The following is a 27701-nucleotide window of genomic DNA, read 5'->3' on the forward strand; positions in this document are numbered from 1 at the left end:
TGACACCTAAACTAATCTAGCTTGAGAAAAAAAATGAAAACTGAATAGCTTTGTGCTGAGGTCAAGATACTAATTTACAAATAAAGTGAGTATAAGAACAGTTTCCGAAGAAAAAAAGACACACAAAACGTAATATATTATGAAATATATTAGACTTTAGATTTGTGTTTTAGAATTAGACAAAGGAAAACTCACATATTCCATTTCAATATTTCCAATCTGGATCTCTTTATACAAATCTGCCCTTTAAATGACCCATTCATGAATACTGTGTGGGAAGTAACACGCAGACTACTCAACATACACGAGGCCACCCAGCTAAATGCTCTCCTCTTATAAGTGCTGCCATCAAATTATCAGTTCAATTGTTGGTCTTTCCACTCTTTGCTTCTTAAAAACTTAAAAGTTAATTTAACCAAGCGAGACAATATTGATTTTTATTCCCAGCATGAAGTCATTTCATAGAGTCAAGGACTTATTTTAGTTCACACTCTGAAGTACCATTGTGCAACACTTAGAATAGTCTGTTGTGCTGAGCGCTTTCCTCTAGTCAATAGAGGCATAGCCCTTCCAGCTCCAAGTGCATTCCTCAAGAGCTCCTAACATGACACGGCACAGGAATTTACTTTTAAAATATTAGACTTTCAAGACTAAAGAGGACACAGGGATGTTCTCTTTTATTGTGTGCTTCATCAATCAGGTTTTAGTCCGGGTATTCAGAGATGCAGAGGTCAATTTCTGCTGGAAAGAGATGTGGTGGTATTCATTCCTTTTGTTGATCAAGCTCAGTAAGAAAGACTTTACTTTTCTATGGGATCTTTTATTTTAAGAATTACTCTACAAAAATCATTTGGTTAACAAGACAGAAACAGGTTTGTACAGATTAAAATGTTCAATCGTTTTTTTTTGTCGTTTTATAGACACTCACATTGAAGATTGTAGGCGATGGGAATGAACCAGCTTAACATAATTGAAAAAGTCAGATAGCAATAAACATTTATTGGGGAAATACGGTGGGACAAAATCCAGGAATCACTCTACAAAACAAGAACATATATTTTACAAAGGTTCAGGAAGTCAGCATTAATTACAAGTGTAGACATCATGACTGCATGAAGAATTATAGGAATTCCTTAAATCTCAGTCATCTGTGGGTGAAGTGACAGCTCACTTGTGTAGTAGCTTCTGGATGAAAAACAACAAGAAACAATCATTGTAATGTTTATCACTAGACGTGCACTCCCTTGACTGCCCCTTACAATTTAAGATGTGTATTCTGTGTGTACCCTGGAATTGTGAAGGATCTTTGAGGTGTTATGTTCACCACTAACAGTACTGTAAATTCACAAAGAAAATCATTTTTAATCCATTGTTGTGGCAGCTGATGTCAGTAATCAGTCTGCATCAGTCTTTGACTTCATTTCATTAAAAATGAAAATGGAGTATATATATTCATGAAGAGCTCATCGGCTTTACTGTGTAGGAACCTGATGATTTGTGTTTACCTATTTTCAGATGTTGAGATTCACTGATACATTGCAATATGCACACAAGACATATAATTAAAAAGTTATGCTCGGTCACATCATGTGATATTAAAACACGCTTTTAGGGACCAAAAAGCCTTAATGTACCATCTAAAGAGCTAGCTTTTATTTTGTTGGGGGGATGTAATGGAAATGGGTGCATTAGAAGAGTAACAGAGAAAGAGATGCTCACAAATTATTCATGAATTTTGAGTTGACAGAGAAACAACACGGCATGTAGAGAATAATTCATCGACAAAGCTGTATGTGTTAGTTTAGAGGAGAGCTTCAGGTGCATAAACGGCTACTTCGATACTATATGACTGTACGCCAGTAGTAGTAACGGATAAAGAAAGTGGGGCCTCTATTTAATGTTTTCACGTTTCCACACTTTTCAAAATACGGTAGAATGTATTCTCATCATAATAACAGTAGTGGGAGCAGAAGTCATGGTGGAAATGATAAATGGTGGACAAAAAGTCTTCAAAAAGTACCCTTCACAATTTTCTCAAAGAGCAAAGGAAGAATAGAAGTATCAACCAAATCTAAACTGTTGTTGAAAGAGTCAAGGACGTTTTTGATTAAGTAGAATCATGTCTTACAGCAGTTTCTTAAGTCGATGGAGTCGTGAAGGGCATCCCTGAGTAGTTTCCATCACAGTACATACCTACCTTTCATTTGAAATCAGGGTGCACAGAAATGCAACTAATGGATTTTATAAACCAGGTAGTTGTGAGGTGAAAACATAGTCACAGAGATCAATGCACATTTCTATAAATGTTGCTGTATGAACAGCTCAATAAAAACATTAATTGCAGTTATCAGATCATCATGAAAATATTAAAAATATATATTTTTTAAACCAGGAAACGGTTTCACACTCCATGCAAGGTGAGTTTAACAGAGCCGTGAACAACTTTGTTTTGCGTTTATTTAAAACTTGTGAAGAGGGATCATTGTAATGTGTATTCTCGTGAACAGAGGAAAACTCCATTTAAGATCTAATGGTTATAAATGTAAATTAACCTGAACAAAATGACATTTGATTGAGCTCTCTAAAGAGCAGAAGAGAATTTGTTGGTTACAAATTTAGGAAAATATTATTACTCACCTGGAAACAGTGGTCTGTAAAGGTGGACATTGGAAGTTCTCAGACATAAAACTGCAAACATCTGCAAAACCGTGACAACTCCATTGATGCAATCAAAAGCTCTAAGAGAGAATGCACCTTTGTGCATCCTTTTAACGATTGGTAAATACTAATAGAACTGATTTTCATCTGAAAAAGTTGAGAAGAAACCTTAAGAGCAAAAAGAGAAAAAATGAAGCCTGATTGGACGTTTGTTGGTATCTTTACATGTTAGTACTATTTCTCAAATCAGACATTAATCTCAGTGTTCATACTATTGGAACCACTAGAAAAGCAGATGTATACAGCAATTTAGGGGTTTTGAAACAAGCTTAGTTAGTACCATTCCCAAAACAGCCAAAGGATGAATAACGAACGCTGAGGCCGCTCATTAGTTATGAGTTGAGTTACGTCAAAACGTTTGGTCAGTTACGTATCGTCAGTATCTCCAGCCACATCACAAGTATGACACATTGCGACGTGACCATGCAGGTGATCACCTTTAAAATGTGATTTCTCCCAGTCATCAAGCAGGCTCACACTCATAAAAGGCTTCAGCTGAACAAGAGGAAAAGAGAAAACAGATCTAAAACACAGAACATATAGACACAAATAACGGCTGGAAGTAGAAAAACTTTATGAAAATAAAGTAAAATACTGGCATTCAAAATGAAAACAATATTGGTCTGTTGACACCATTACACATGCTGTGTTGATTGTCTTCCCACAAATGTATCAAGTAAATATTACACAAGTCTAGTCAGTGTGTCTAGTTCTTTGGTATCTTATAACACTGTCAACCAGAGTATATCAACTGCAGCAGATTGAATACATCAAAATTAAATATTTTGTAGCTGACAACAAATCATCAAAATAATATCCAGCACATAAAATAATGACAATATTATTTTCAAAATATTTCATAAACCAAACCCATGAGGATTGAGTGCGTCACAAGCATCGTTGAATAAGATTAGTGTATCTGAATAAGAAGCAACCGTGTAGCTTCCAGTCTGAGAGGCAATAACATACTTTACAAATAAGGCGAAGAGAAGTAAGCTAATCCAAACACATAACAGCATGCTCACCTGCTTCTATTGTCTACAGTAGATCAGAAAAACTAAATTGGCTGTATTGTTATACAGAGAGAGGTAAAAAAATAAGAAAATGGGGGAGGGGCGCATCTCATTTTGTTTTTATAGTTTTTCTAAACGTCAACAGTAGATGGCAGCAAATTAATCTTAATACTGAGAGAGCAACTCACCAGACAGATTCTTTGGTGTTAACCATTCAGGAATCTAAAACTAAAAACTGCTCATAAAATTAAACCGAATGGTAAGTGTATAAAAACAATAATTGAGAGAACGGTTGTCGTGTCCATAGTAACACTCAAAGTAAAGTAAAAAGCACATGACAAGAGCACATATGCATAGTCAATAGAAAACCAGTCCTGTGGTTACTGTTAACTCATGAACCCGCTTTTCAATGTGGCAGTTTACTGCTGCGCCAACGAGGCAGATAAAGTGCATCAAGTTAGTCGGTCAAGAAATTTTAACTGCCAGATCAATTTTCCAAGAGTTTGTAAAACGTTTTACAGCAAATAGGATTCCAGCAGTATCAACTACACCGGCCGTTTTATTTTCATTCTAACTACATTGAAATCTGTTAATTTTTTACCTTATTCTAACTGTGCAAATTATGTAGAGTTTCCACATCAAACCGACTGCAAAAATGTTTGGTGACGCTTTCTTAACCCCTGTAGAAATTAGCAAAAAAAGCTGCAAGAGCAACCTGCAGTGTCTCTCCTTTGATACACGAGTACGTCCCAGACACAGAGCCGTATCATCAAAAAAAAAAGGAAAGTAAACAATACAAAAGGTGCTTGTGCATGGCAACAAATAGCATCATGACCAGAAAACTCCTGCTAATGTCTCAGTCACGTATTTAACGGCATTGGAGTCTGCTGAGCGTCTAGATGAGCCTTTGCCCTATATGCTCCTGCAGCAACAGCAGGAGAGGCTGCAGAGCGCTGGGCCCGTCAGGCACAGCCTCTGTGTTCATCTGCAGCAATACCTCTTGCAGTACGAGCAGCAGGGGCAGACCTACGCTCAGGAGCTCGTACAGGGACGTGTAATCTTGGCCATTGTGCCGCAGGTGGCCGGCGAGGGCCCGCGCGGTACCGCGCACACGGCGGGACAGATAGCAGGGGGCGTTGCACACTGCGCGGATCACACCCAGGGGCCTGCTCAGGTGTTTCCTCATGAACGAGCTGAAGATACCTGCTGAGGGTCCACTCGGCGGGTCCGCCGTGCCGCCGGACTCCGAGCTCGGTCCATCGTCCGCACATTGCTCCTGAGCTCCAGCTGCAGAACGATTCTAAGACAGACGACAGGGGCAGTTTTACGCCTCTGAGTAAATATTGCTAGAGTAAGATGGAAACTTTCAGAAGGCCAGTGTACTCACTGAACGCGGGGAAAAGTTCCTCTGTGGGTTTGTTCCATTGTTCCTTTGATCAAAATGCAGTTTGCAGTACAATTTTCCTGTAGGATTACAGAACAGTGTCAGTACAAAGTAGATGAATTAGTAAAATCTGAGGAGAGATGAGACCCGTTGAGACACGTACCCTGTTCCGAGTCAAAAGCATGTGCTCCCTGTCGCAGGGCGGAGCTGCAGGTGGAGCAGCGGAAACACTCCCTGTGGAAGAAGAGCCCCTCGGCACAGACCCTCTCCACCATATAAACACGCCGCTCGCATGAGTGACACTTGTCACCCGAGGGGGGGAAGGCCCTTCGGACTGAGCTGCCCTGGGAAATAGAGACCAGGCAGAGATGACCACTAACAGCTTGAACACTGACTTTAATCAAAACAAATAAATAATAATAAAAAGCATTTACCATTACTTAAACCTAGTTAGCTAAAAAAATAAATAAACTGCACAATGAATGAATATGCTACATGCAAACTAACTTCACAATTTGATTGACAAATATTCCTTCATCAGAAGTAGGAAGGAAGTTCAAGATGCATTGTTCATGTTGAATATTTTCTACAGGTTTGTATATATTTTGTAAGGAGCTTCGTGGAACACGGCGGGTATTGCATGCAGGATGAGTGAGAATGTGACACGATGAGGATTACACAGCTGTTTTAATGAACGCCTTTCATTTCAGGTTCACCTCACGGGTAGAACATCTTCTCTCGGGGATATTATGAGTGATAGTTCAGGTCCATGAGTCTCTGTGTCTGAGCTCCTTTTCAGGGAGGGTGATTGCTGTCTTCACCTTTAAGTCTCCGACCTCATAATCATTTGGAACTGCTCACTAATATTCAACTCAAAAGGATGAACATTATTAAGGGAAGCAAGTAAGATAATGATAAAAAAAAGTTTCTCATGTCAATTGCTTTTCTGGAATCAAATTCAATCCTAACACTGGGTTACAGCAGTGGTTACTTCATTTTAAATGGTGACATCTGGCTGATGAGTTAGAGCAGACTGTGTGGGATGAGTGGAGAAGGAACACACAAAGTGCCACCACAAGAACGCACACTTCTCTTGCTTTGAGGGCTGCTGGTAATGAAAAGCAGAAGGGGCACACGGCTAAAAGCAAACGCTCTTATGCAAAGCAGCAGCCCCAGCGCGTAAATGTGTGCATTATAATTAAGTATATGGTTAAAATGTAAATCTTGGGCTTCGATGCTCTGCATGCTGCCTTTAAGGTTATTAAGATAAAGATATGTTGAGCTGAAATGTATATCGTGAACATGGGCCCGTTTTGGCAGCTGAAGGTGCAGCTTGATAAAGCTACGGTAAGATCAGATAAGATCTCTAGCTCCGAGCCTGACAAAGTATAATAAAGTCCCTTTACTGGTCAACTTAACTGAAATAAATCATTGAATTATTGTGAACATCTCTCTTGCATCTAGACAAATGAAAGTGTCCAAAAAATATATGTGTTGTACTAAATAAAGGACAAAAGACAAAATTGGCTGTGCGTGTTCCACATGCACACACACACACACACACACACACACACACTGTGAAGGTAATGCAGGCCACAAGGCCAGAGCAGCATCACACACCAAGCTGGAGATAGTCACCTCGAGTACAGCTGAGCTTTCTGATGAGAACAACCCACTAAGGTGAACAGCTTTGTCCTTTATACTCTTTGAGTGAAATTCTCTAGCCTGTTGTGTCTGAGCTTTTTTCTGCAGGTTGACACAGGACGAAAAGAAGAGCCGTCAGCTTGGCCTCCTCAGCACAGTGAGACACATTCCCCCACTAAGACATGGAGCTCTCTGTAGACATAATTAGGTTGGGTAATAAGCACTTGATGAGCAGTGCGCGGTAAATGATGAAAGGCCTTTCTGTTCTGCTTCCCCATTAAGAAGCAGGATTTGACGGTTAAATGTGTAGGCCACAGAGAACAATGACGTCGGTGTGCCGAACGAAAGCCGCCGTATTACGTTAATTTCACAGCCCACTTGATGTGGTCACTCATGCTCTACTCGAGCAGGAACCCAAGATAGACTCGCACCGAAGACCTGGCACAGAAATCAGTACGTCGGTTTGGCACCAAAGATGAAGGCGTTAATAAATCCCATAGTAAAGTATTGACTTCTTAGGGTTTAAATAAGCGATGGCCAAACTACAAAGCATATCAAATAAAAGAATTATCATAAAATGTAAGATTTGTTTTTAAACTTTAAGAACAAAGTTGAATTATCTACGCTGATTCTAAAGGGGTCAGCACGTATAGTCGGGATACAGAGACAGATAGCTATTGGACGGGCTTAACACAGACTGCAGAGGCTTCGCTAAACACCTCCTGGCTACCGATCTGTACTGTGGCCCGGTGCTGGCCGACCCGTCTCACACAGTCCGCCCGTCTGCCTGTCTCAGCCCGCGGTCACATCTGTAGGCCTTCTTGCCATTTTTGTCAGGCTGGATAATTAAGGGGCTGACTTCACACAGTTACCTACACATTACACAAGCCTAAATGTATAATCAGGGCGTGACGTATAATCAACATTCACTCAGGGGCATTTTTTGGGGGGGATCAGCTCACGGAACGACACAAAGGCTTGAAAAGAGCAGAGAAAGAGTTAAAGACAGTTGATAGACAGATAGTGATCACCTCAGAGACGTGTTCGTCCACCTCCCTGAGGCGCCGCAGCACTCTTGACATGAAATCGATTGCTGATTGGCGGGAGGCAGAAGAGGAAGCAGGGGGGTCTGCACTCTCCGGCTGAGCCTCGGGCTTCGCCTCAGAACGCGTCCGATCAACATGTCTGAGCTTCACTAGTGAAAATGGGTGTTGGGATTCTGGCTGGAGGGGAGATTTGGGCAGAGTCTTTGAAGGCAAGCGCACTAAAAGTGCCGCTTCTTTTCTGATACTGTCCTCCAACTGAAAGGGATAAATACATCAGTGCACTTGGGGAGCTGCGGGTTCACTCCTTTTCAAGCAAATCCCCCAAAAAAGCAAAAAAACGGTGAAACTTGAATTCCCGTAAGCACTGCAGAACTACACCAGTTGTTTTGTTTCAGCACATTAGCTACAAATCTTCAAATATTTTTGCAATTTTTGTAAGGCCTTAGCTATGCTAGCACAGCATCAAAATCAATGAATATTAAGTCTATTTGAATGTTTTCCAGTCATTATTTGACAGTAATTTAAGTCAAGAATTGAAAACCTCAGAGTCTACAACCAGTAGTTACATTTAACTTTGAATTCACGCCACGCTTTTTTACACCTATGTTTGCTTGTCTTTTTGGGTGTATCATCATCTTGATTACTGTTTGTACAGTTTGTGTGACCACAACCAGACTAGCTGCATCGCAGTAGGAGGTTTAGGTTTAATGTTCTGACCCTCAGCCAGGTCAAGAGTTTGAAGCCGCTCACAGTCTGACATAGATTTTGCAGAAATGTTAGGAAGAGGTGCGGAAGGTGTGCATAACAAGGCACAGAAAGAAAAAAGGCTGCAAAGAGTGAAGACTAGAGAGAACATTCAAGAAAATACTTTGTAGAATTAGCAAAAGGAAGGTTTTGTCAAACCAAAACCGCACACTGCTATCAGAGCTCCAGCAGGAGCAATATTTATTATCCATGGAAGAGAAGGCCAACAGCCCTTTTTAACTTCAGTCACGTGAAAAAACGTTGATAAATAAATGCAGACATGCAGTATATTCACACATGTTGACTGAAATCCAGGACATAAAATGAAAAACTACATATTCTTGAATGCACGCAGTTGTATCAAAAGGTGTATTTTTACCTGTGTTCTCCGGACGGTGTAGTTGGGTGTGCTTTCAAACTTGGCCAGCAACTGAGTGGCCATGGAGCGTACTCTGTTCTCCTTGGGCCCTCGCTCCTCTCGCACTGCAGAGCCATTACTCGACAAATTGGTGGCCTGGCGAGAGTTGGAAGAAACGGAAAAGATCCTACATCAAGATCAACTGGATTTGTTCTCCAGGTCAAGTTCGAAATGACAAGTGGGTCGTTTAAGAAGCAAACCTCCTCCAAATAACTGCAGAGTTTCCGCCTCCTTTTGTAAATGGGATCTGCACCGTCTGACGTCTCTTCATCCTGTGAAGCACAAGGAAAGACTGAATTTCCGGTCAAACAGATGCTCAACTCCTTGTATTTAGTCCATCAGATTGAAACATTCCAGTGTGGAGCTTTACCTTCGGTACCCGTTTCCTGGGCAGAGCAAGGTTCAGCCCTTTGTTGTTGCTTCTGACTTCCTGAGACGAATAATCTTCATTATTTTCATCCACATCTCTGGAACCTGCAGTAGAACACGTGGCTGCATTTCATAGTTTCCACAACTCTAAATCTCAGATAACATCAAGGAGCAATGAACATGTGGAATAGGAAAGTCATATAAGGGGATCTGGGAAAAAGGAGTTACAGCATTTGTGTAGAGCAATGTTGCAAAGGAAATTTGAAGCCTCAATCACGCAGAGGCACATCACTACCGCCGCGGCCACATCAAAGCTCATTGAATCACTCAGCTGCATGTCAGAGAAAGGTGAACGGCTGGCCGACATCAAGTAGAACAACAAAGTATACTGTATGTAAGCATTAAATATCCTTTCAGTGGAGACGGGCAGCGGTCTTCCTGTTGTCAAGGCAACCAGACTACAGAAGTCCAGACATTCCATTCATGCCACCTTACAGGACTGTACATGAAAACACATTTTTAGAGAACACCAAGTGGAGTTTGATATTCTCTTTTACTGAACTTGTTTTTTGTGGTTGTTTCTATGTATTTTATAATAGACGAATGGAATCGGGTAAAGAATCGTTGGTTGTGTACAATACGAGCAAACTACCTGAGGCAGGTAAAGGTGTGCCACGCAGCAGCTCGTAGAACTTGGACAGGTAGGTGATCATCTTGGTCTTATCCAGCTCCTGATCGGCACCCTGCTCCTTCACAGATGTGAATGATCGGATCCCAAATTCACGCTCGCTGATGTCAAACGCCAGCTGGAGGTTGACAGAGTGGTCTTCCTCGTTTAAGGAGTAAAAATCTCTAATGGAAAAAGACAGTAATGGTGGCTTGAGTAGGAGGATGGGAATACGATGGGAGTATACGTACAGTATTATCATAGTGACTGTGCCAGCCTACACAAATATTCTTCTCTGGTGTGCATTTCCACTGAACATTCTGCATCCATGCATCCATAATAATATGCCTTTAATTCAATTTTAACATATTTTCACTTCTTATCGTTTCTAAAATGCAGGCTTTCCGGTATCATAACCATCTAAAATGCCCTGAAATAAAGGGCCGGGAATGTTACAGTGACGTGTGAGGCTGTGACTCTAAAAGGATTATCACTTGACTTTCATTTCATGTAAGTGTCAGGTGACTGATGTTGAGCAGAGTGTGAGATAATACGCATAATACGGGTGCAGACACACAATCAGAAATAATGTAAAGAGGGGGAGAGTAACCTAGCAGCAGCCCACACAGACGTTGGTGTTATTCTGAGAGTACAGAGGCTCGCTCTTTCCTCTTTTCTTTCTTTTCTATAAACCTGCTGAATTCTCTGCTGCTCGCTCTACGGACTGGGATGCATATGGAGGAGGGGAGGGGAAAAGGGCCACTGGTTCCTGGAAACTTAAAGGACCACATTGTAGTGGCATGTGGCGAGGTATGAAGGCAGTAATTAAAGATTGAGAGTATATAATTAGATCTGTAAATGTACTAATCTACAGTTGCATTGCATGCCGTGCAAGGCTGCCCAAAGCTAAAAAGTGGAACCTGATGCACAGTTTCGGTTTTGTAGGCAGGACTTTTTCCCAAAGGTGGGTGCAAAAGTACACCAAGTCCCACAAGAGTTCTTTTTCTCCATGGCTCCAGAAAAACAGACGAAAAGGAACAATATATAGAATTAAAGATTATTCAAGAATATGTATGGAGGCCAATGCTTCAATCAATCAAATATACTGCAATAACCAGTGTATATTTTTAGTTGAATACACAATGCCCTTGGTAAAAGAACGTGGGAAACGTACACAGCTGCACACTAAAAACAGCTCTGTTTGCACGGTGTTCTACCAGCGGCGGTTTGCTTATTGGACAGCTGTGTATGAAGTGCTATTCACGTCTGCACAGAGCTGTGAGGAGCAAAAAACACCCGTAGATAAGAGCTGCTCTCATGCCGAGCATAGTTAACACACCCATGAGCAGTAAATTCCTCACAACTAGACGTGACTAAAAAAGTGTTTTTTTAGTCACGTCTAGTTCATTTGTGAATGCAAAGCTGCATATTATGATGATTTTGACTGGTTTCAGGTGACAGGCTGATTTAATCTGCCGAGCGTTACTTACATCAGCTGGGGTTTGAACCTGTGGATGAGGGCGCACAGAGCGATACCGCTTTTCCAAGAAGATGTCAAGTCCGTTATCATCACATTCCTGTAGCCCTCGGTCTGTTTCTGGCACCATGTAAGCAGCCTCGCCGGTCTGATGTCCGACTCTACAACAGAAACATGGCTGGTTAGACTTGTCAATAAAATACTGCAATACTGCAACCTCAAATCACAGAGATGCATGATTTGTTAGAAAATCTAATGGTCATAATAAACAGGGACGCAAAGTAATGTTGAACTTGGAGAGAGAGATAATATTGTTGGACACGCAGCAGATCTTCCTTTGAAAGCCGGAATGGAAACCCTAATAGTTCAGTCGGTTTTCTTCTACTTAATAATATAGCAAAGGATCTGCACTAAATCTGTGCTTTGAATTGCAGATACTGTAATGTTAGATTTACTTTGTCTGGAGAGATTGACAGGTCGACGTATGGTTGCGGCACGTTCCAGAGAGCAGGGATTCAGCTCTTTGCTGATGAACAAGTGACGCACCTGAAAACGAATGGAAAGGGAAAACCTTCAGAAAATCCAGACATTCAAGCCCTTGTGTGCATTGTGACAATGGATGGATGGTTGTTAGAAGTGTGACCTGGTGTGTCCGGACACAGGAGGAGTTCAGGTTGGGGTATCGAGTCCCAGGGTCGACGGTGTACTGATCAAAGTTTTTGGCAATGTTTTCAGGTGTTGTCTGGGGAAGTAGCCTGTAAATACTCTCCCTGTAACAAAACAAACAAAAGGAAACAATACACACAGTGTTATTTCTAAAAAGGTATCTAATTACATAAATATCCAAACAAACAAATGCATACTTCAAGGACATATTGAGTGTGTGTACCTCTCTGCCAGCACTTCCAGCGCTGTCCGACCCTGAGCCCAGCTGTTTACCATCCAGGCCGTGTCGAAGGCAGCCAGGAAGCCTCTGGCGCAGCCCGTCCCCATGGGCCAGAAGGGCTGCGTGGGAGCACACATTACATGTGTATGAATGGAAATGTGAGGAGACAAAACAACAACATTTCCATAGTTTAAAGCAAAAGAAACACCATGGAAAATATTGAGATAAGAATGAAAGTCCGTTAGCAGCAATACATTTTCTTGATGTTCCTTGTTTTTTTTGTCAAGCAAAAGGACATATTACAGGTGGGCTTGCAGTACGTTATGTACTTTGGGTGAGACAACCATTACACGATTAGGCTTAGACGATGTGAAAGCGTAACACCCAACCAGCCGTAGCCATGTTGTATTTGCTCAGAATTTTGAGTTTTGCATATTTCTGACTGGTGTTTTTGTGTAATGATCAAGATTGTGCAACAGCTTCTTTTGCCAGAGTTAAGCTCTTCACCAACATTCCTACACTATCCTGAACCGAGGTCACACTTAACAGTGCTCATCAGCAAAAAAAAAATATATACTATAATGACTGAAAGATTGCCTTGTCTTATTTTTTTTTTAAATCCATTCTCTATCTTTAAGCCAATCCCAGCTAACATTGTGACTTCACAGGTCCTTGTTTACCTCAAGCAGACTGTCGCCAACCAGTGCCACCAGCAGCTGGTGTCCAAATCGCTCCCTGACCAGAGCAGCATTCTCGGAGGCGTACATGTTTGTGAAGTCGAACATCGCTACATCCGGCTGCCCGCAGTGGTTCATGGCGAAATCCAGCGTGGGAAGTTGGTAGTTGGTGCCAAAGTCAGCGGCCTCTCGGGCGTAGCACAGAAGAGCTTCCTGGTTGACATTTTCACTGCTCAGCAGCATCTGGGTGTCTGCGTAATCCTGTTGAACAGAAGCATGAAGAAATATCAGTTTACCAGGACTATTAGTTTCTTCATTTATTTGTCCCCCTCAGGGAGTTTTACACATTTATGTATACAGCACAGATGGTGGATACTGATGTGAATGCAACCAGCCACTGAAGTGCTGCCCACACAGACAATTTTGAACATTTAAACAGAATAAGTCTGATTATCCTAAAAGTTAATTTTATAATATGACTGAATTGCCGGTACTATGGGTGGCTGAACACTCCTTACATTAATGACGACTCCCTTGTCCAGCAGGCTCTGTTTCTTGGCAGTCATGACAAAGTAATGTGTGTTGTCTCTGTAGTACACAATGTTCTCCAGGTCGACACCTGCAACAAATCACCTGGTTTGAGAATGACCGAAAAAAAAAAAACTCTAAAAAGAACAAAAGAAGCATCACGTTGATAGAAAATGAAACCCTTCAATATTTCCTTCGTCAGTTTGACTGAGCTCCTCTCCCACCTGTCTCCTCTTTGAGGTCAAGGAAAAACTTCTGGTTGAAGATGAAGGCCACGCCGCTGATCTCTTCCACTTTGGCCTCTGCAGTGGTGTTCCTGTTGATGAAGTTGGCTGTGATGGCTATCGCCAGCTTTCCCCTGAACTCCTTCCTTTGGAAACCTGATGGAGAAAAAGACAAAGTCAGATAAAGACTTACAAAGAGAAACAGGAAGAACGGAAGGCAGCGAGCGAACCAGTCAGATCTGCTAGTCTGTCAAAACCAAAGGAAATCTAGCTTTAAACCCTAATTACAAGGTAGTTATTTCTGGATGAGAGGCAGCTGAAGGTAAGCCTTTATGTAGCCATGGGAACAAAAGACATGGAATGTCGGAATCACCCGAAATGAAATCCTATCATGTTAAAAGGCGTTTGCTTAATTAACCTTTAGAACTGCAAGTGTAGTAAAGGGTCACTTGCATCCATACCACACAAAGTGGAAATCTAATTTTATTAACACCTTAATGGAATATGATACAATGGACGCTAGAGACGCTACTTTAAGTCTTTTTAAAGACAGAAACGGGCACACGGGAACTAAATTCCAGAGTTCTTTCAAGGTTAACTTCCAATCAAATTAAACAGAGTAACACTAAAGTTCAGCCTTTCCCTGGCAGACTTTCAAATGACCTTCTTCCAACCAGCAAGAAACGCCACTAATCTAAAGCAGTCAGTGCAGTAAAGAAAATGAAATGGATTGGCTGCTTCCTACAAAGCGATAGAGACGGTGAAAGTACTTATTTGGGGCGGCCGTAAACAGCACAACTCCTACGTGATGTCACCGTTAAAAATACAGGGCGAGCTTTTCCACTCTCCGTCTTCTCCACTGCAGTGCAGATCTGATTGTATTTACTCGGTGTAACCATAGCCAGGCCACAAAGGCTGCTCAAAAGCAGGCCGACAGCCGGGGGGAATCATTCCCCACAGTCTTCATCATAATTGAAGAATGACCTAAACAGCGCAGTTCTGCCCAAAAATGCCCTTTTTAGGAATTAAGCCTCTGATGCAAATTGGTTGTTAGATGACAGCTTTTTTTTTTTTTTTTTAGGAGAGAGACCGAAACGGAGGGACAGAGACAGTCCAGCGCGAATGCATAAGCTGCTTCACAGAGCCAAAGCCGCTGCTTTATTTGTGTACAGAGGTTCACGAATAACCTTTTCCCAGTGGGAAAGATAAAGGGCTTCAACCTACGATACGTTTACAGTGTCATTTATAGCTTTATAGCTGTGTGTCATTTATAGCTTTGCAACAGAAATGATGCAGCACAAGGTCTGCAAAGGGAGAGTCCAGTGTCGTTATAATGTTAAACAGAACGCTGGTTCTATCAGAGTATAGTCGCATGTACTATGTGACAAGTGTATTGTGTGAAACTGCAAGTCAACGGTACCAGAAAGTATTCAATAAACTCCCTGTACAGAGAAACCAGTGAATTTGAGAGTGAAAGCAACTCCACCTTGTGCTTTGAATGTTTTGTATGTGAAAATGTTCATTTGACTTTCAGATTGTTACTTCGTCGACTAGGCACAGGCAACATTATGTCACATCTTTACTCTTCAGCCCTTTTGGCTTGAAGCCCGCTCACCTTCCAGAGTGTTCCTGCGTCCGTCCGCCCCCACCACAACGTGGAACTCAAAGTTAGCCACGGGGTGATCCGCGGGTCGGACCGCAGCCCTCCACCCGAGCCCTGAGAGATGGAGACAAAGGAGAGAAGGGTGAAGTCACATAATCCAGGGATTATTTCCTTTGTGGCTGCAGTTCAACAATCAGCGCGTAAAGTTTCGACGGAGAAAAGAGTTTTACTTTTGCTTAAGGACACTTCAAAAGTGTCTCAGTCAAGGCAGATGTCTGGAAAGAAACATAATTGCACACGTGACATTTTGTTGTTATGCTGCAAGTAAAATAAGCAAAGGGTCCGTGTTAAAAAGGGAATGCTTAAGGAACGCCAACTGGATCGGACCGGTCACCCTGACTAACAAACAGAAAGAGACCAGCGCGGGGACGGTTTGGCAGGTTGTTGTGTAATATCACCATTTGGAAAATGCTTTCCATGATGTCAAGGGCACAGCAGAACAAGAGGGATAAGTTTGCATCTAAATTTAGGCAAGGCTTTTGTTGTTATCAGGGTTAGTTATTATAGGAGACAACACCTGATAACAGCATGTACTGTAGGTTATTTTCTTCCTGAGGGTCTAAAGTCCAAAGTGAAGTGAGTGCAGGATATTACTGCTACGTGTTTTAAAAAAAAACACAAGGAACCATCTTTGTTCATTGGTATTCATTCTTGAGCGGTTTACAGCAGACATTTGATGACCAACAGGGAAGTTAGACAATGTACTTTACCTCTACTAACCTCATCTAAATATGATTTAAAAAAAAAACAGGTCAGTGCCATTATTTATCTCCTGTGTATTAGTCGCTGTCAAGCAAATCAGGTTGAGAAGTCCCTTGCTGCCTCACCCAGCTTGAAGCAGGAGAATGAAATACAATGTGGGAGGACAACTGCAGATCCTCCAATAAGCTGCACGGTATCCGTCTGACAGACTGAGCGATCTGCCTTTAAACCTCCACCTCCCAGTTGTGTTGTTTCCAGCTGCTCAAATCCCCTCTCCTTCCCCAAACCTGCATATACTCAAACAACTGTCTGTGGGTGAACGCAAGAGCTCTGTTGATCTATTGTTTGGACGGATACCTTCATTTTCCTGATCCTCCGGAGGCTCCAAAAGCTTCACAAACTCCACATTGACGTGAAACTCCACGGCAACAATCAGAGCGATCTTCAGGAGGACGCACTGCAGCTTCTGAATGCCTTTTAGAGACAAAGACCCGCATCAGTGTTTCATATAACATATCACTATTTCATCTGTACTTCTTAAAGTATTTTTTTACAAATATATATTATGCTCTCTCTTCCTCCATTTCATCTTCTTAGAGGTAGTTTTAGAATCTCTTAATTCTAAAACGGCTTTGTTTCTGTAACGGTGGATACTCACTGATGTGGTCTATGGCTCCTGCGCAGAATTTGCCGTAGAACTTTTTGGCCCCGAGGCCCCGCAGGTCATGAATGGTGTAGGGCCAGAGGTGCAGCACGTTGTTCCTGGAGAAAGCGTCTCTCTTCTCGATCACCACCACTTTGGCCCCCAGCAAAGCGAGCTCAATGGCCGTCCGCAGGCCACAGGGGCCTCCTCCAATGATGAGGCACTAAATAATAAGAGAATGACAAATTGGACCTGATTATGAGCTACGTCATTTAGACGTCTGCAATCATAAACAACTTGGCTTTCTCCTGCAGAAGAGCATGAGAGGAGAAATGATTTATGGCCTACGTGTTTATTCACACATCAGAGAGTGTTATAACACAGATACATTATAACAAGAAGCAGCGCTCCACTGCACCTACGGAGCCTTTAGAAGCGAAGTGTCTCCCTCGGGGACACTAGAGGAGGACGGACAATGACTCTGAGGATCATCGCAGCCTTACGATGACTTCTCCAAGCCTTCATGTGTGAGCAAGGATTGTTAGGAAAACTGAAGCAGAGCATTTATGAGGACTTTGCCAAGAGGAGGAACATCAACCGAAACCAGCGTTACAATCTTTCCATATCTGAGGGTTTTAGTTGTGAAAAAATGCATGAAGTCAGTTGGTTGTGGCGACGGCGCCTGTCTGAGAATGTGTGTCTTGAACATGACATCATCCTCTCGAAAGACCGATGAAAGGAGGAATGCATGTGTGCTGGCAAACGATATCTTCTTTACTTCTAAACATGTCAAGAGGCATTATTGTGTAGAGAGAAGATGATAGTGGCCTTATTCTGGCTGACAATACACATGGAACAGGAGGACTGCTTTCCTATAATCCACCAACACCACAACGCAAAGTGAGGACAGCGCGATGTGGGTGGTGTCGTCATGTGTTATCGGGATGAGGTCATTTCAGGTGTGAAACACACCTGGGTGGTTATTTACACGGCCAGTGACAGAGATGGAGGGATGTCATCTGCGTGCACCGTGCTAACTCAGTACGTTCAGATGTACATTCACCGTGTGCGCGTTTTTATCTAAACTGTGGTCATCGGTCTATCAGCCTCCGGCAGAAACCGCCCGTTTGTTTCAGCCCGTTTCCGCTGACATATTATTCCAGATAGGAGGCTTTTCCTCACAGCTCGCCCTGCATCTGTTGAGCCAGGACACACTAGCTTCCTTTCAACTTCCCACTTGTGACCTCGCCCCGCTCACATTTGTCACTCGTTGTTAATGAACCCGATCTGCCAGTCAGAGTGTTTACCTCTTCAGCTCAGCTGACGGTTTGGCTAATAAAATGTGCGTCCTCATTTAAAAAGGTCAAGAGACTAGAACTGATACTACACTCAGTCTTTTGACCATGAATATGTGTATTATGTTTAACAAAGACAATCCGCAAATATTCACATGTGAGAGGCATTGTACATGAAGTATTTTGGAAATTACTTGAATGATCATTTCTGCTTTAAAAAAGGCCCACAAACAACACCATCCCAAACCTACAACATGAGTATGGATGAACCATGGATGTTAAAATACAATTTTAACTAAATGTAGAAACAGTCCTTTGAATACACTTTTTTTGTCGAATCAAGAGGTTTTACGCGCTCAGGTTGTAACAGGGCATCGTGTCACAGAGCTCTAATTAAGTATGCTGGGAGTGATTCACAACATCTCATTGTAAAAAGATTAATTGGCTGATTCTTGTGCAGTTTAACTTTATGAGAAAGTCTGTGTCACAGCAGCCAGCTGCGTCTGGCCATGAAACAGGGATGACATCACATCCTTAAAGATTGGTGTTACAGTGGGTATCTGAGGGCGAGGCGCCAACTGCTATCACATCTGTTATTGTAAAACAGCCGAGTTGCTGTGAAACCTTGTGTCGTCACCTGGTGATTCTCCCGGGGGGGAGAAGTAAACGCAGAATGTTGTTGAGGGATTTAAACGGGCTTTGAGCTGCAGTTGAATATTGTATATGTGTGGAAATTAATTAGCACAGAAGAAAAAGGCAATCTCGTAAATTCTTTAAATACATTTTTTGGCACTTGTTCTACATCTGGTTTATTACTTTGGTGCAAGATTTCTGGTAAAGAAATATAGTATAGTACCACTTTCCATTCTACAACACAATCCTGTGAATTGTCAGGAATTACAAAATCTGGATCAAACCTTTTGGCTATTTTAGTGTTGCCTTAAAGAATCTGCAAAACTGAGCTCAAAAACACACTTTAATAACAATGTGGGCCTTGCTCCAATATTGTAGGACAATAACTGGGGCCAAATAATCATAGTTGCTGAGTGACGCTGTCCATTTCTCTGCGCAATAAAAACAAGCTGCAGGCAGCTGAAAGGTAATCACACCCCTCCAGGTTTTCCTACTTTCCCTCATCACCTTTACTGCCAAGAGCCCCCCCCCCCCACACACACACACACAGACACACACACACACACACACACACACAGACACGGTTTCTTTGTCCCAAATGAACCATCTCTTTGTGATTCAACTCAAGTAGAGCGCCTCGATAGCTCTATTCTTAGGGAATTTGTCTTTGTAATTTGCTCTCTGGATGTGATTGTCTGTGTTATTTGGCTGCAGAGACGGATGAAGCATTGCACACGCTGTCACTGAGTCTTTACGACATTCTGTTGTTTCATGTTTCATTTGTGTGAATATCTGTTGCTTGTTGTGTTTGAAGAACAGTCTGTATTATTCTTAGCTGTGATTTACTTCATTGTACCATTTGCCTACTAAATGATAACAAAGGGGGGGGGCGGGCACATGGATGGTTCGGTGTTGCCTTTCTCCATGATAACATAACATGATGTCTGCATTTCATTGTGTGAAGCTCGGTCATGTAGCGCCTGAGAGGGACACAACAAGTGCCAAGCAGCGCTTTCCTTTCCTGTCCCGCATGTTGGGAGCTGTTGCAGTGAGTGTTGCTGCAGTTGATGCTCTGTGTCTGGTAAGGAAGAAGTTTTATACATACATACAAATAACTAAACTCTGCACATTTTGTTAATGTACATTGAAAAAAATCACCTGTCAAAGACCACTTCTACTTTCATAACATACTACAAAGAAAATAATGCAGAGTATTCTTTGCCAACAGTAACAAAAATATACATTTATTGTGCACAACATGTACAATACTACTTTTAAAGATCTCTCTCGAGCCCCTGTGAAGCCATAACAATCGTCTCTAGCCTATGATGGATAAATATGTAAATAAGTGTTAAGTTAGATTCAATTGAAAGATTCCATTTACCTTGGTGCCCACGCAGGCTTGGCCTTTCTTGTACTCCTTATGGGACATCCTCTTGTCTAGTTTGCCCCACAGTGCTTTGGCCTTCCAGGAGGTGACCTTCGCCTTCAGACTGCCGTAGAAGGTGTCATTCTCCGCGGGGTCGATGTCCAGCTTCCTGCAGAGGACGTTGAAGGCCTGAAGGGCCCCCTTACACGTCGAGGCCTGGACAAAGTCCTCAAACAGTTTCCCCACATTATCCGTCTCCTCCTCCGCCTTTCCCATCTTCCCCCCGCTGCGGTAGACGGTTTACTGCGTTGAGGCGGCTTACTTCAGCAGTTTCAGCCTGATGTGGTCACACCCTCAGCTCGGGCCTCTCCGCCATGCCCAGTCTGTGGAGGCAGTACACATAAGAGTGTGATGTCATCTCATGGCAGGAAGTCTCTCACGTACTCAATCATTAGCCGGCTGAAGTGCACATGTTTCATTACATTATGTCATTTAAAGGGATTGTAGATTACAATGTTACCAACGCAGCTGCGTTTCATCTTCTCGATTGCTCAAGCGTTACGTTACCAAACTATTGAGAGGGCTCCTCGTTTGGAGTCAATGTTTTAGGCCCCAGTTAACTCACCCACATGTTGACAAGATAACATTTCATGTAGAGACATAAATACTGAAGAGATACTCGAGAAAGGAGGGACAATGAGCCACTGTGTTGTTGTCAGACAGCTGTCGGGCATTTTCACCACTGTGCTTTATAGAGGCACAAACCTGTGGCCTACAAAAAGGAGCCTTTTGTGGTTTTTGATACCACTTATTGGTTTAACAGAGAACCAAACTTTTCAACAGCTTCAGGGTTCAATGACAGCTTCACACAGAAGAGAACCGGTGTACATATTGTTTGATCAATGCGTCCCCCATATGTTAAACAAGACTTTCTTTATTGCCGTAACGTTAATGTTATTGAAACTGTACATTAACATGGGTAGAAAGTGGTTGCCTCACTATTACAACCTGCAAGGAATGCAAACCTTTCATTCCTGGTGTGCAGCACTGACCATCGATGAGTAGACCAGAAAACTATTTGTCTTGTGGTATTTTTCATTCCAGCTGAAAACCAGACAATGTTTTCAGCAGTAAAGAGTGAGGACTTTGAAGTCAGAGTCATAAAAGGCCCACACTAACACAGGTTGATTTACTTTGATTGGGTATGCATGCTAAATAGTCCACTTTCCACTGAGGCCTGGACAGTCGGCTTGCTTACATATGGGCCTGCGTGGGAAGGACACCGTTACTAAATCAAACGTTTGTGTCAGAATAGCACTGAACTGAATCAAATACAATAGAGCTTCTCTTTCCTCCAATCAACCATCAGGCATATTGGAAACCATGCCCCTAAAAGCTGTGCCAGAACTTAACATCAAAGCAAAATGCTGACATTTCCTGCTTTAAGCACGTGTCTGCTTACTTGGGTGGAGACCACAGCCTCTGTGAGTTTGGGGTTGAGTCGGCTTTTGATATTTCAACGTCCCATGGAGTGGGATGGGCCGGGTTAGAGGAGAGGTCAGACCAGCTCTGCAGGACTCTAACAGCCCTCCCCCCCCCCCCCCCCACACACACACACAGCAATGCACTCTGCGTGTCACTCCCCACCCCAGGGCCTCAGGTGGAACTTTGACTGTCCCAATGAAACTGGTCTCACCGAGCTTCAGCCGAGGACACCAACGCAATGCAAAGTGAGTTGGAACTTTCGATGACCATTCATTCAGTCTTGGCGTCACAACAAATTTCATCGTGATTTGAATGCGGTGAGGTTTTGAATGTTCCTACTACAGCAACGTCGTTTGTCCCCAAGCTAAAATTAGCATATTAATTTGCACAATGTCCTGTTTGGCTGCGTGTTGGCATCCTGTTTTCAGAGAGAGTTTCAGGCAGAGAATAAAACAACAAACGCGTTGTAGAAATACTGTACACACCGAGGTTAACTCTCAGTCTGCTTGATACACCTTTGTGGCATAAAAAAACCCCACCTGTCCGGTGGGTCGATATTGTGGACCCCCGAGGCCTTTCACCACAAACACTCTGAGCTGACATTCCTTTGCCACGTGCACAGAGGAGCCGGGCACTGCTCTGTCAGCACGAGTCCAATGCGGTGCGGCCCTCTCACCGGCCAGATAGTCACAGGACCACCTCCAGGACCACCTCCAGGGTTGTTTCCCTCTGGTTGTCAATGACGAGCGACGGCTGAGACGGGCATGATGTAAGATGCCGTTTCTTTAATCTTTCAGGCATGGCAGCAGACCGTGATGGGCAAATTACTGTCGTCTGGCATGTGGTATGCGGACTGCTCGGTGGGTACAAAATATCTTCTAAAAGCCTCTGTGGAGTAATTTTGTTGACAGTTGAGTTTCCAATTATTTTGATTGAGTAAGTGTGTTGTAAATAACATATTTTGTGATGCAAAACAAAAATGAACCACATTGTTATTTTAGCATTGTAAACTTTGGCTAGTGTTCAATAATTGGGTGGAAATATCTAATAAAAGACATGTTGACTGCACTTATGCTTTCACGTTCAGTCCAAGTATTGGAACCATCTGTTGCACGAATCTCTGCAAGGACTAATGAAATGGTACCACTCAAACTGCAATTGTCTCAGACAGTCCAATGACTTCACCATCTCAGTCTGTCTGAATGGAAAGTCACTTGTGGGCAGACAGAACAAAACCCACAGAACGGCTGTAAAAATACAGCTTATGACGGACAAAGCGGAAAGAATATATACACGCACGCACACAAGCATGCACACACACCACAACCGACCCATGCAATGATGAAGAGGATCAGAGAGTTTAATAGAGAGCAGGTTTTGGATTTCTTCTTTAGAAAATGATCTTATTGAGGGGAATGGACTGTAGCTTATGGCAAAAGTTAATAGCAATGATTATTTTCTTTGTCAGCAGAGAGGATTTTACATTTATGATACATTTAGTTTGATGTATCATTTCACCATTACTTGGGTAATTACTTAACTGTACATTTCCCAAAGTGAAAAGTGTCTTGTATATTGTGTAAACAAATCCATAAGATGGACCCACAATCCAGTGTATGTGAATAAAAGCTATCCGTTTACAGTAGACAAATGGGAATGTTAGGAATGTGAAAAATGTACCTGTAACACCTGGATGGCAAAAAAAAATAAAACCAAAATGCTCGTGTAAACTTTTTAAACACATATATATATATATATATATAATCGTCTGCATTTACAATAGGGATGGACAGACATTGAACAACCACATCAATTACCAAAAAAAGTGTTGGTTTGTTACTTTTTTTGATAATTTCTTTCTGTTTTTTGTGTGGTTTTGTTCTGTCTGTCGTTGGCCTGTGTAAAGCGTCTTTTGCTATCTAGAATAGCGCTTTAGAAAACAGTATTATTAGTATTATTATGTTACTCTCTAGCTTCCTTACCCTGTCTGTGACACTTCCTTTTCTAACATTCTCAAAAATGTATTATCATCTTATTTATTTTTCTAAGCTAAAGGGCAGCCTAAAACAACGGAGTACAAATGTTTTCAGCCAAAATATTTCAAACAGAACATCTGTTGGGCACAATACTCCGCAGCATATTAATACAGTACAGCCGTGGTCCCCTTTTGAGTACTTAAGAGTAACACATGACAGAGAGTGAAAAAAAAAAAATTTGACGATATATATTTTTTTACCTTTGGCTATCCCAGCATCCAATAATTGTTTTTTTGGGTCTTTTCACTGGATTTGCTAATACTACTAAACCTTATTTAGATGTTTCTAGATTTAAATGTACAGTATGTGACCATCCCAATACCGTGTCTTTTCAGCCCATCCTATTTAAAACATGCAGTGAGATTCCGACAGCGACAAACCTATAAAGACACTGAACCAAGCGTCAGACCAGTGACGCGAGGCCTTCATTTATTTTTGCAGAGCACATACCTTCAGGCTATCAGGATACAATAGGAAGTTGACAACACAAGGAAAACATTGGGAGTGCTGGGAAATGAACATACTGCAGCGCAGCCAGCGACACTAATTGCAGACTGGACTGAAGAAAACCAGGAAGGAGCCCTCTGTAGGCTCGATAAGCAGGCAGCGAGCCTCAAAAAACACCGCGCTTATGTGGACTGCAGCCCGCTGGTTCTGCCCTTCAACCGGCCCCATAATACCAAAGCATTATCTCAGCCCTCGGAAATCTGTTTGCGTGTTTAGGCAGCGGCGCCAAGACAAAAGAAGATCTTTTATAGGCATCGTAGGAACACCAGCGTAAAGTCAGCTTCAGAGGGGAAAACCAGTTCATTCAGACAAACAGGAGCAGGCTTGTGAAACTTGGGGGCCGCTGACGGCAGGTTGTCTGGGCCACGAGGTCTGCTCGCCACATGGCTCCTTTGGAGGATGATTTATCTGGACACGCTGAGCACACATTGGTTACAGTGTACACGGTGTGTATACCTCGCTATGGACACAAACAATTCACTTCAACAGTTATTCTGACCCTAACTACACATTCAGGTGTGTTATAATTAGCATACTGACCGCGTTCCATGTTTGAGGCAAAGACAAGTGGCCGAGGGAAAGAGATTCACGTAGCTGTCAGAACCAGTCAACTTGGATCCTCTTCAAAGCCTATAATGTAATCGATATAAACCACTGGGCGAAGACAGGCTGTAAACTGAATGGCACCGAGGATCAAAGATCAGTGGGCGTCATTCATCTGCGTGAAGGTTTAGATGGCGGTAATACTGCCTGGCAGGAACAGCTAATTCCGTAAGCCAGCAATCAGTAGAGCCAGGCCCAGAATAGAAAAAAAAAGCATCATGTTGCAGAACAAAACAACACGTGACATGAAGAGATATCGTCGTTCCTCGACCCTGCAAACAAGGCTACGTGTGACAAAAATCCAACTGTTCAAAGTCCAAATCAATCCCGGTCAAGGGTTCACCGGTGCTAAACTAGCAGGTAGCCACACGGACGAAAAGCTTCTCACAAAACTAAACGTTACATTGGACACGATTGACTTGATATGTGGCGACAGCAGAAAGCAGAAATCATGACTAGCAGGCTACACAGATGCCCCACCCATCTCTGGGAATTCCTTCACCCCTTTTGTGTTGCTGATGCCTGGATGCGTGTGTCCGTTCCTATGCTGTAAAAATAGGAAGGAAACATTGCACAGAGGAAGGAAGGAGAAAGTTTACAACACCTCCCCGGCAATAATGAGCACGAGCTTCCACCCGGTTAGATAATCGGGCTGCGTGAGACGCAGTTTCGTTATTTTCATGCAATGCACAAGTTGAGGATTCATAACAAAGAATTGTGTCTCTGGCCTGCGGGAGGGTGAGTCTAAAATTATTTTGAGACTCATCTGCAGTCGTGGCAAGGCACACATCATCGTTAGGTGTTTCTTGAGCAGCCACAATGAAGGCGTCTGCCTGGCTGCATTAAGGACGGGACTTTCTGCAATGTTATTTTATCTCCAAATTTAAAACGTAGGTAAAGCTTGTAATTACAAACTGAAAAGCAAAGGCTGGCCCAGGAATTAGTAGCTGTAAGCTACCGAATCAGTGAAGTCTATCGTGGGTTGAGGGATTCTTTTGGTGAACAGGCAAAGGACTGTTTGAAAAATGTGGAAGTTTGCATGAATGTCAATGATATTTAGGAAGTGAATTTTCTCACTTGTCAATGTGAGTTTGTTTACTAAAGCTGCCTCTGTGTCCAGGACATTATACAGCCTTGTGATCTCCAGATGTTTATATGCTCTCTCGGCTCTGAGGCAGCTGTATTTGTTAAAAGCAGGAGACCATGATTCTGTAATCATTCAGCAAGCAACATTAGAATTGCAGCCCGCTTGGCAAAAAACACAGGAGTGTTTGACAAAGCATTCACCAAAGGACGACTTATATTATTGAGCAATCCCGTTTATGTTGTCTCTCCATATATTTATATCATAGCACATAAATTACTCAAAAAAAAGTTTACCGAGAGGGAAATTCCAGCCGGAGAAGAATAATGAGGTTGCTGTTGCATGTTGATGCACTAAGATTCTGTTATTTGCCAAGAGCATAAATCACATGGACCATCAGTGTCCGGGGCCAACATGAACACTGTTTAGAACTTTGCACGTCCACCGGCAAAGTGACCCGGTAATAAAGTTTGTATCTGGTGTTTGAAGGAGAACGTATGCTGATTTCTCAACGGTGGTGAAGGAGACAGGAAATGACAGCTCACACAGCAGTGGGAAAACCACCACTGCTTGTGTGACCCTCCTTAAAAATGTGGCTGAACAAATCGTGCATCATCGTGTTAGACACGTGAATCATACCAGAAGGACTGCTAATGCACTATGTTGAAATACGGGACACGGAGGAGCTTTTTTTTTTTTGCTCATTTCTCCCAATTTGAATCTGGCCATTTTGCCTTTGTTCAACAGGAAGCGCAGGTATGCTGACCTGTAATCACACTGGAAAACCTTCAGGAGTTTCTGTCGCTTGAGCTCCATTCAGTAACCTGACAGTACAGCCTGTCCACACCACACCTTTCTTACCAATGCAGTGTGATTACATCCCAAAGACGGTCCGCGGCCGGAAGCTGCTTAAGAAAGGCTGAAAAGAATTTCAAAAACATGCAGCTGAGTGCATCAATTTGTAGCTTTCTGACAGAATGCTGGTATTTAATGGTGGGATTACAAAAGATTTTTACCGTCTTTGAACATATTGAAAAGGTTGAAGTCTGCTTTTGAATGGGGTTGTGCCTACAGGCATGTTCAAAAAGGAGTTACACAGTCACTCAAAAGTTATTTATACCTAAAGGGGGATTTAGAATACAAACATCAGCTGAAAAAAAAAACTAAAAAACAGGTTGCACAAGTCGAGATAACCTTTTTGTTAAAACAAAAACCCAGATGCCTGACTGCTCTTATATCACAATAAAACAACGAGGTTCAGCAGGTACTGAAACCCAAAACTCAACTGAAACAATCACAATCAATCGGATTTATTGGCAATGTATGTTTGCACATACATGTAATTTGTCTCTGTCATACATGATAACAGCCAAATGGCATCAAAACAATTCAGCTTTACCTCCACGTCCTCCCGTAATACTCATGTAGCCAGTTGCAAGTGTTAGTTCACACAGTGAAACCCTGTGCCTTCACTTCTAATACAAACTTTTTATTAGAAGTGAAGAAGCAAAAGCGTCCTTTCAGTCAGGTGTGCCGCCACCCGCTTGTGCAAGAAAAGCCACAAAAACTACAAGGCGTGAAAACAAGAAGAAACTGACCTCATGACTCAAACGGACCCGACTTTCTCCCTCTTCCCTCCAGTGACTTGTGAAAGCCGGACAGTTGCGTGACGTCCGTCGCTCCTCAGCGCGGCCGGCAGACAGCAGCGTCTCCGAGGGCGGAGCCGAACGACCGGACACGTCCGGAGAACCAGCCGGCAGCTGCCGTGACTGCTGCTGCTGCTCGGTCCACACGGTCCACACCAGCCGGCAGCTGCCGTGACTGCTGCTGCTGCTCGGTCCACACGGTCCACACCAGCCGGCAGTCGGTGTCTGAGAGGCAGCCGG

General features: G+C 42.7%; 1 protein-coding gene and 1 long non-coding RNA gene across 14 annotated transcripts; one reads left to right on the forward strand and one right to left on the reverse strand.

Annotated features, from left to right (window-relative positions):
* Window positions 1-979: 979 nt before the first annotated feature.
* On the reverse strand, window positions 980-27553 carry mical2a (microtubule associated monooxygenase, calponin and LIM domain containing 2a). Of its 13 annotated transcripts, none has more exons than XR_013451472.1 (24): window positions 27414-27553; window positions 20116-20483; window positions 16819-17026; window positions 16518-16634; window positions 15411-15512; window positions 13796-13951; window positions 13562-13662; window positions 13047-13304; window positions 12370-12485; window positions 12124-12250; window positions 11936-12026; window positions 11494-11641; window positions 9989-10188; window positions 9338-9441; window positions 9168-9239; window positions 8929-9063; window positions 7791-8060; window positions 6754-6861; window positions 5279-5459; window positions 5119-5195; window positions 4935-5031; window positions 3156-3213; window positions 2638-2698; window positions 980-1185 (listed from the first exon to the last, which is right to left on the reverse strand). XR_013451472.1 is itself a non-coding variant. In XM_078084787.1 (24 exons), the coding sequence occupies exons 3-23, from the start codon at window positions 20374-20376 to the stop codon at window positions 3182-3184; spliced, it is 2961 nt and encodes a 986-aa protein (XP_077940913.1). In that variant the 5' UTR covers window positions 20377-20483; window positions 26677-26734; window positions 26832-26930; the 3' UTR covers window positions 980-1185; window positions 3156-3181. The 13 variants fall into 13 exon arrangements, 12 of the variants coding, with proteins under 12 accessions (XP_077940913.1, XP_077940914.1, XP_040053363.2 ...); XM_078084787.1 differs by lacking the exons at window positions 2638-2698; window positions 27414-27553 and adding exons at window positions 26677-26734; window positions 26832-26930; XM_078084788.1 differs by lacking the exon at window positions 2638-2698 and having other exon boundaries at window positions 7791-7982.
* Window positions 21593-27588, forward strand: LOC144385283 (uncharacterized). Its single transcript, XR_013451473.1, has 3 exons — window positions 21593-21830; window positions 22383-22445; window positions 27457-27588. It is a non-coding gene; the product is annotated as an uncharacterized LOC144385283 (long non-coding RNA).
* The last annotated feature ends 113 nt before the right edge of the window (window positions 27589-27701 follow it).

Source organism: Gasterosteus aculeatus, chromosome 12, assembly GCF_964276395.1.
Source record: "Gasterosteus aculeatus chromosome 12, fGasAcu3.hap1.1, whole genome shotgun sequence".
In the NCBI taxonomy this organism is placed as follows: domain Eukaryota; kingdom Metazoa; phylum Chordata; class Actinopteri; order Perciformes; family Gasterosteidae; genus Gasterosteus; species Gasterosteus aculeatus.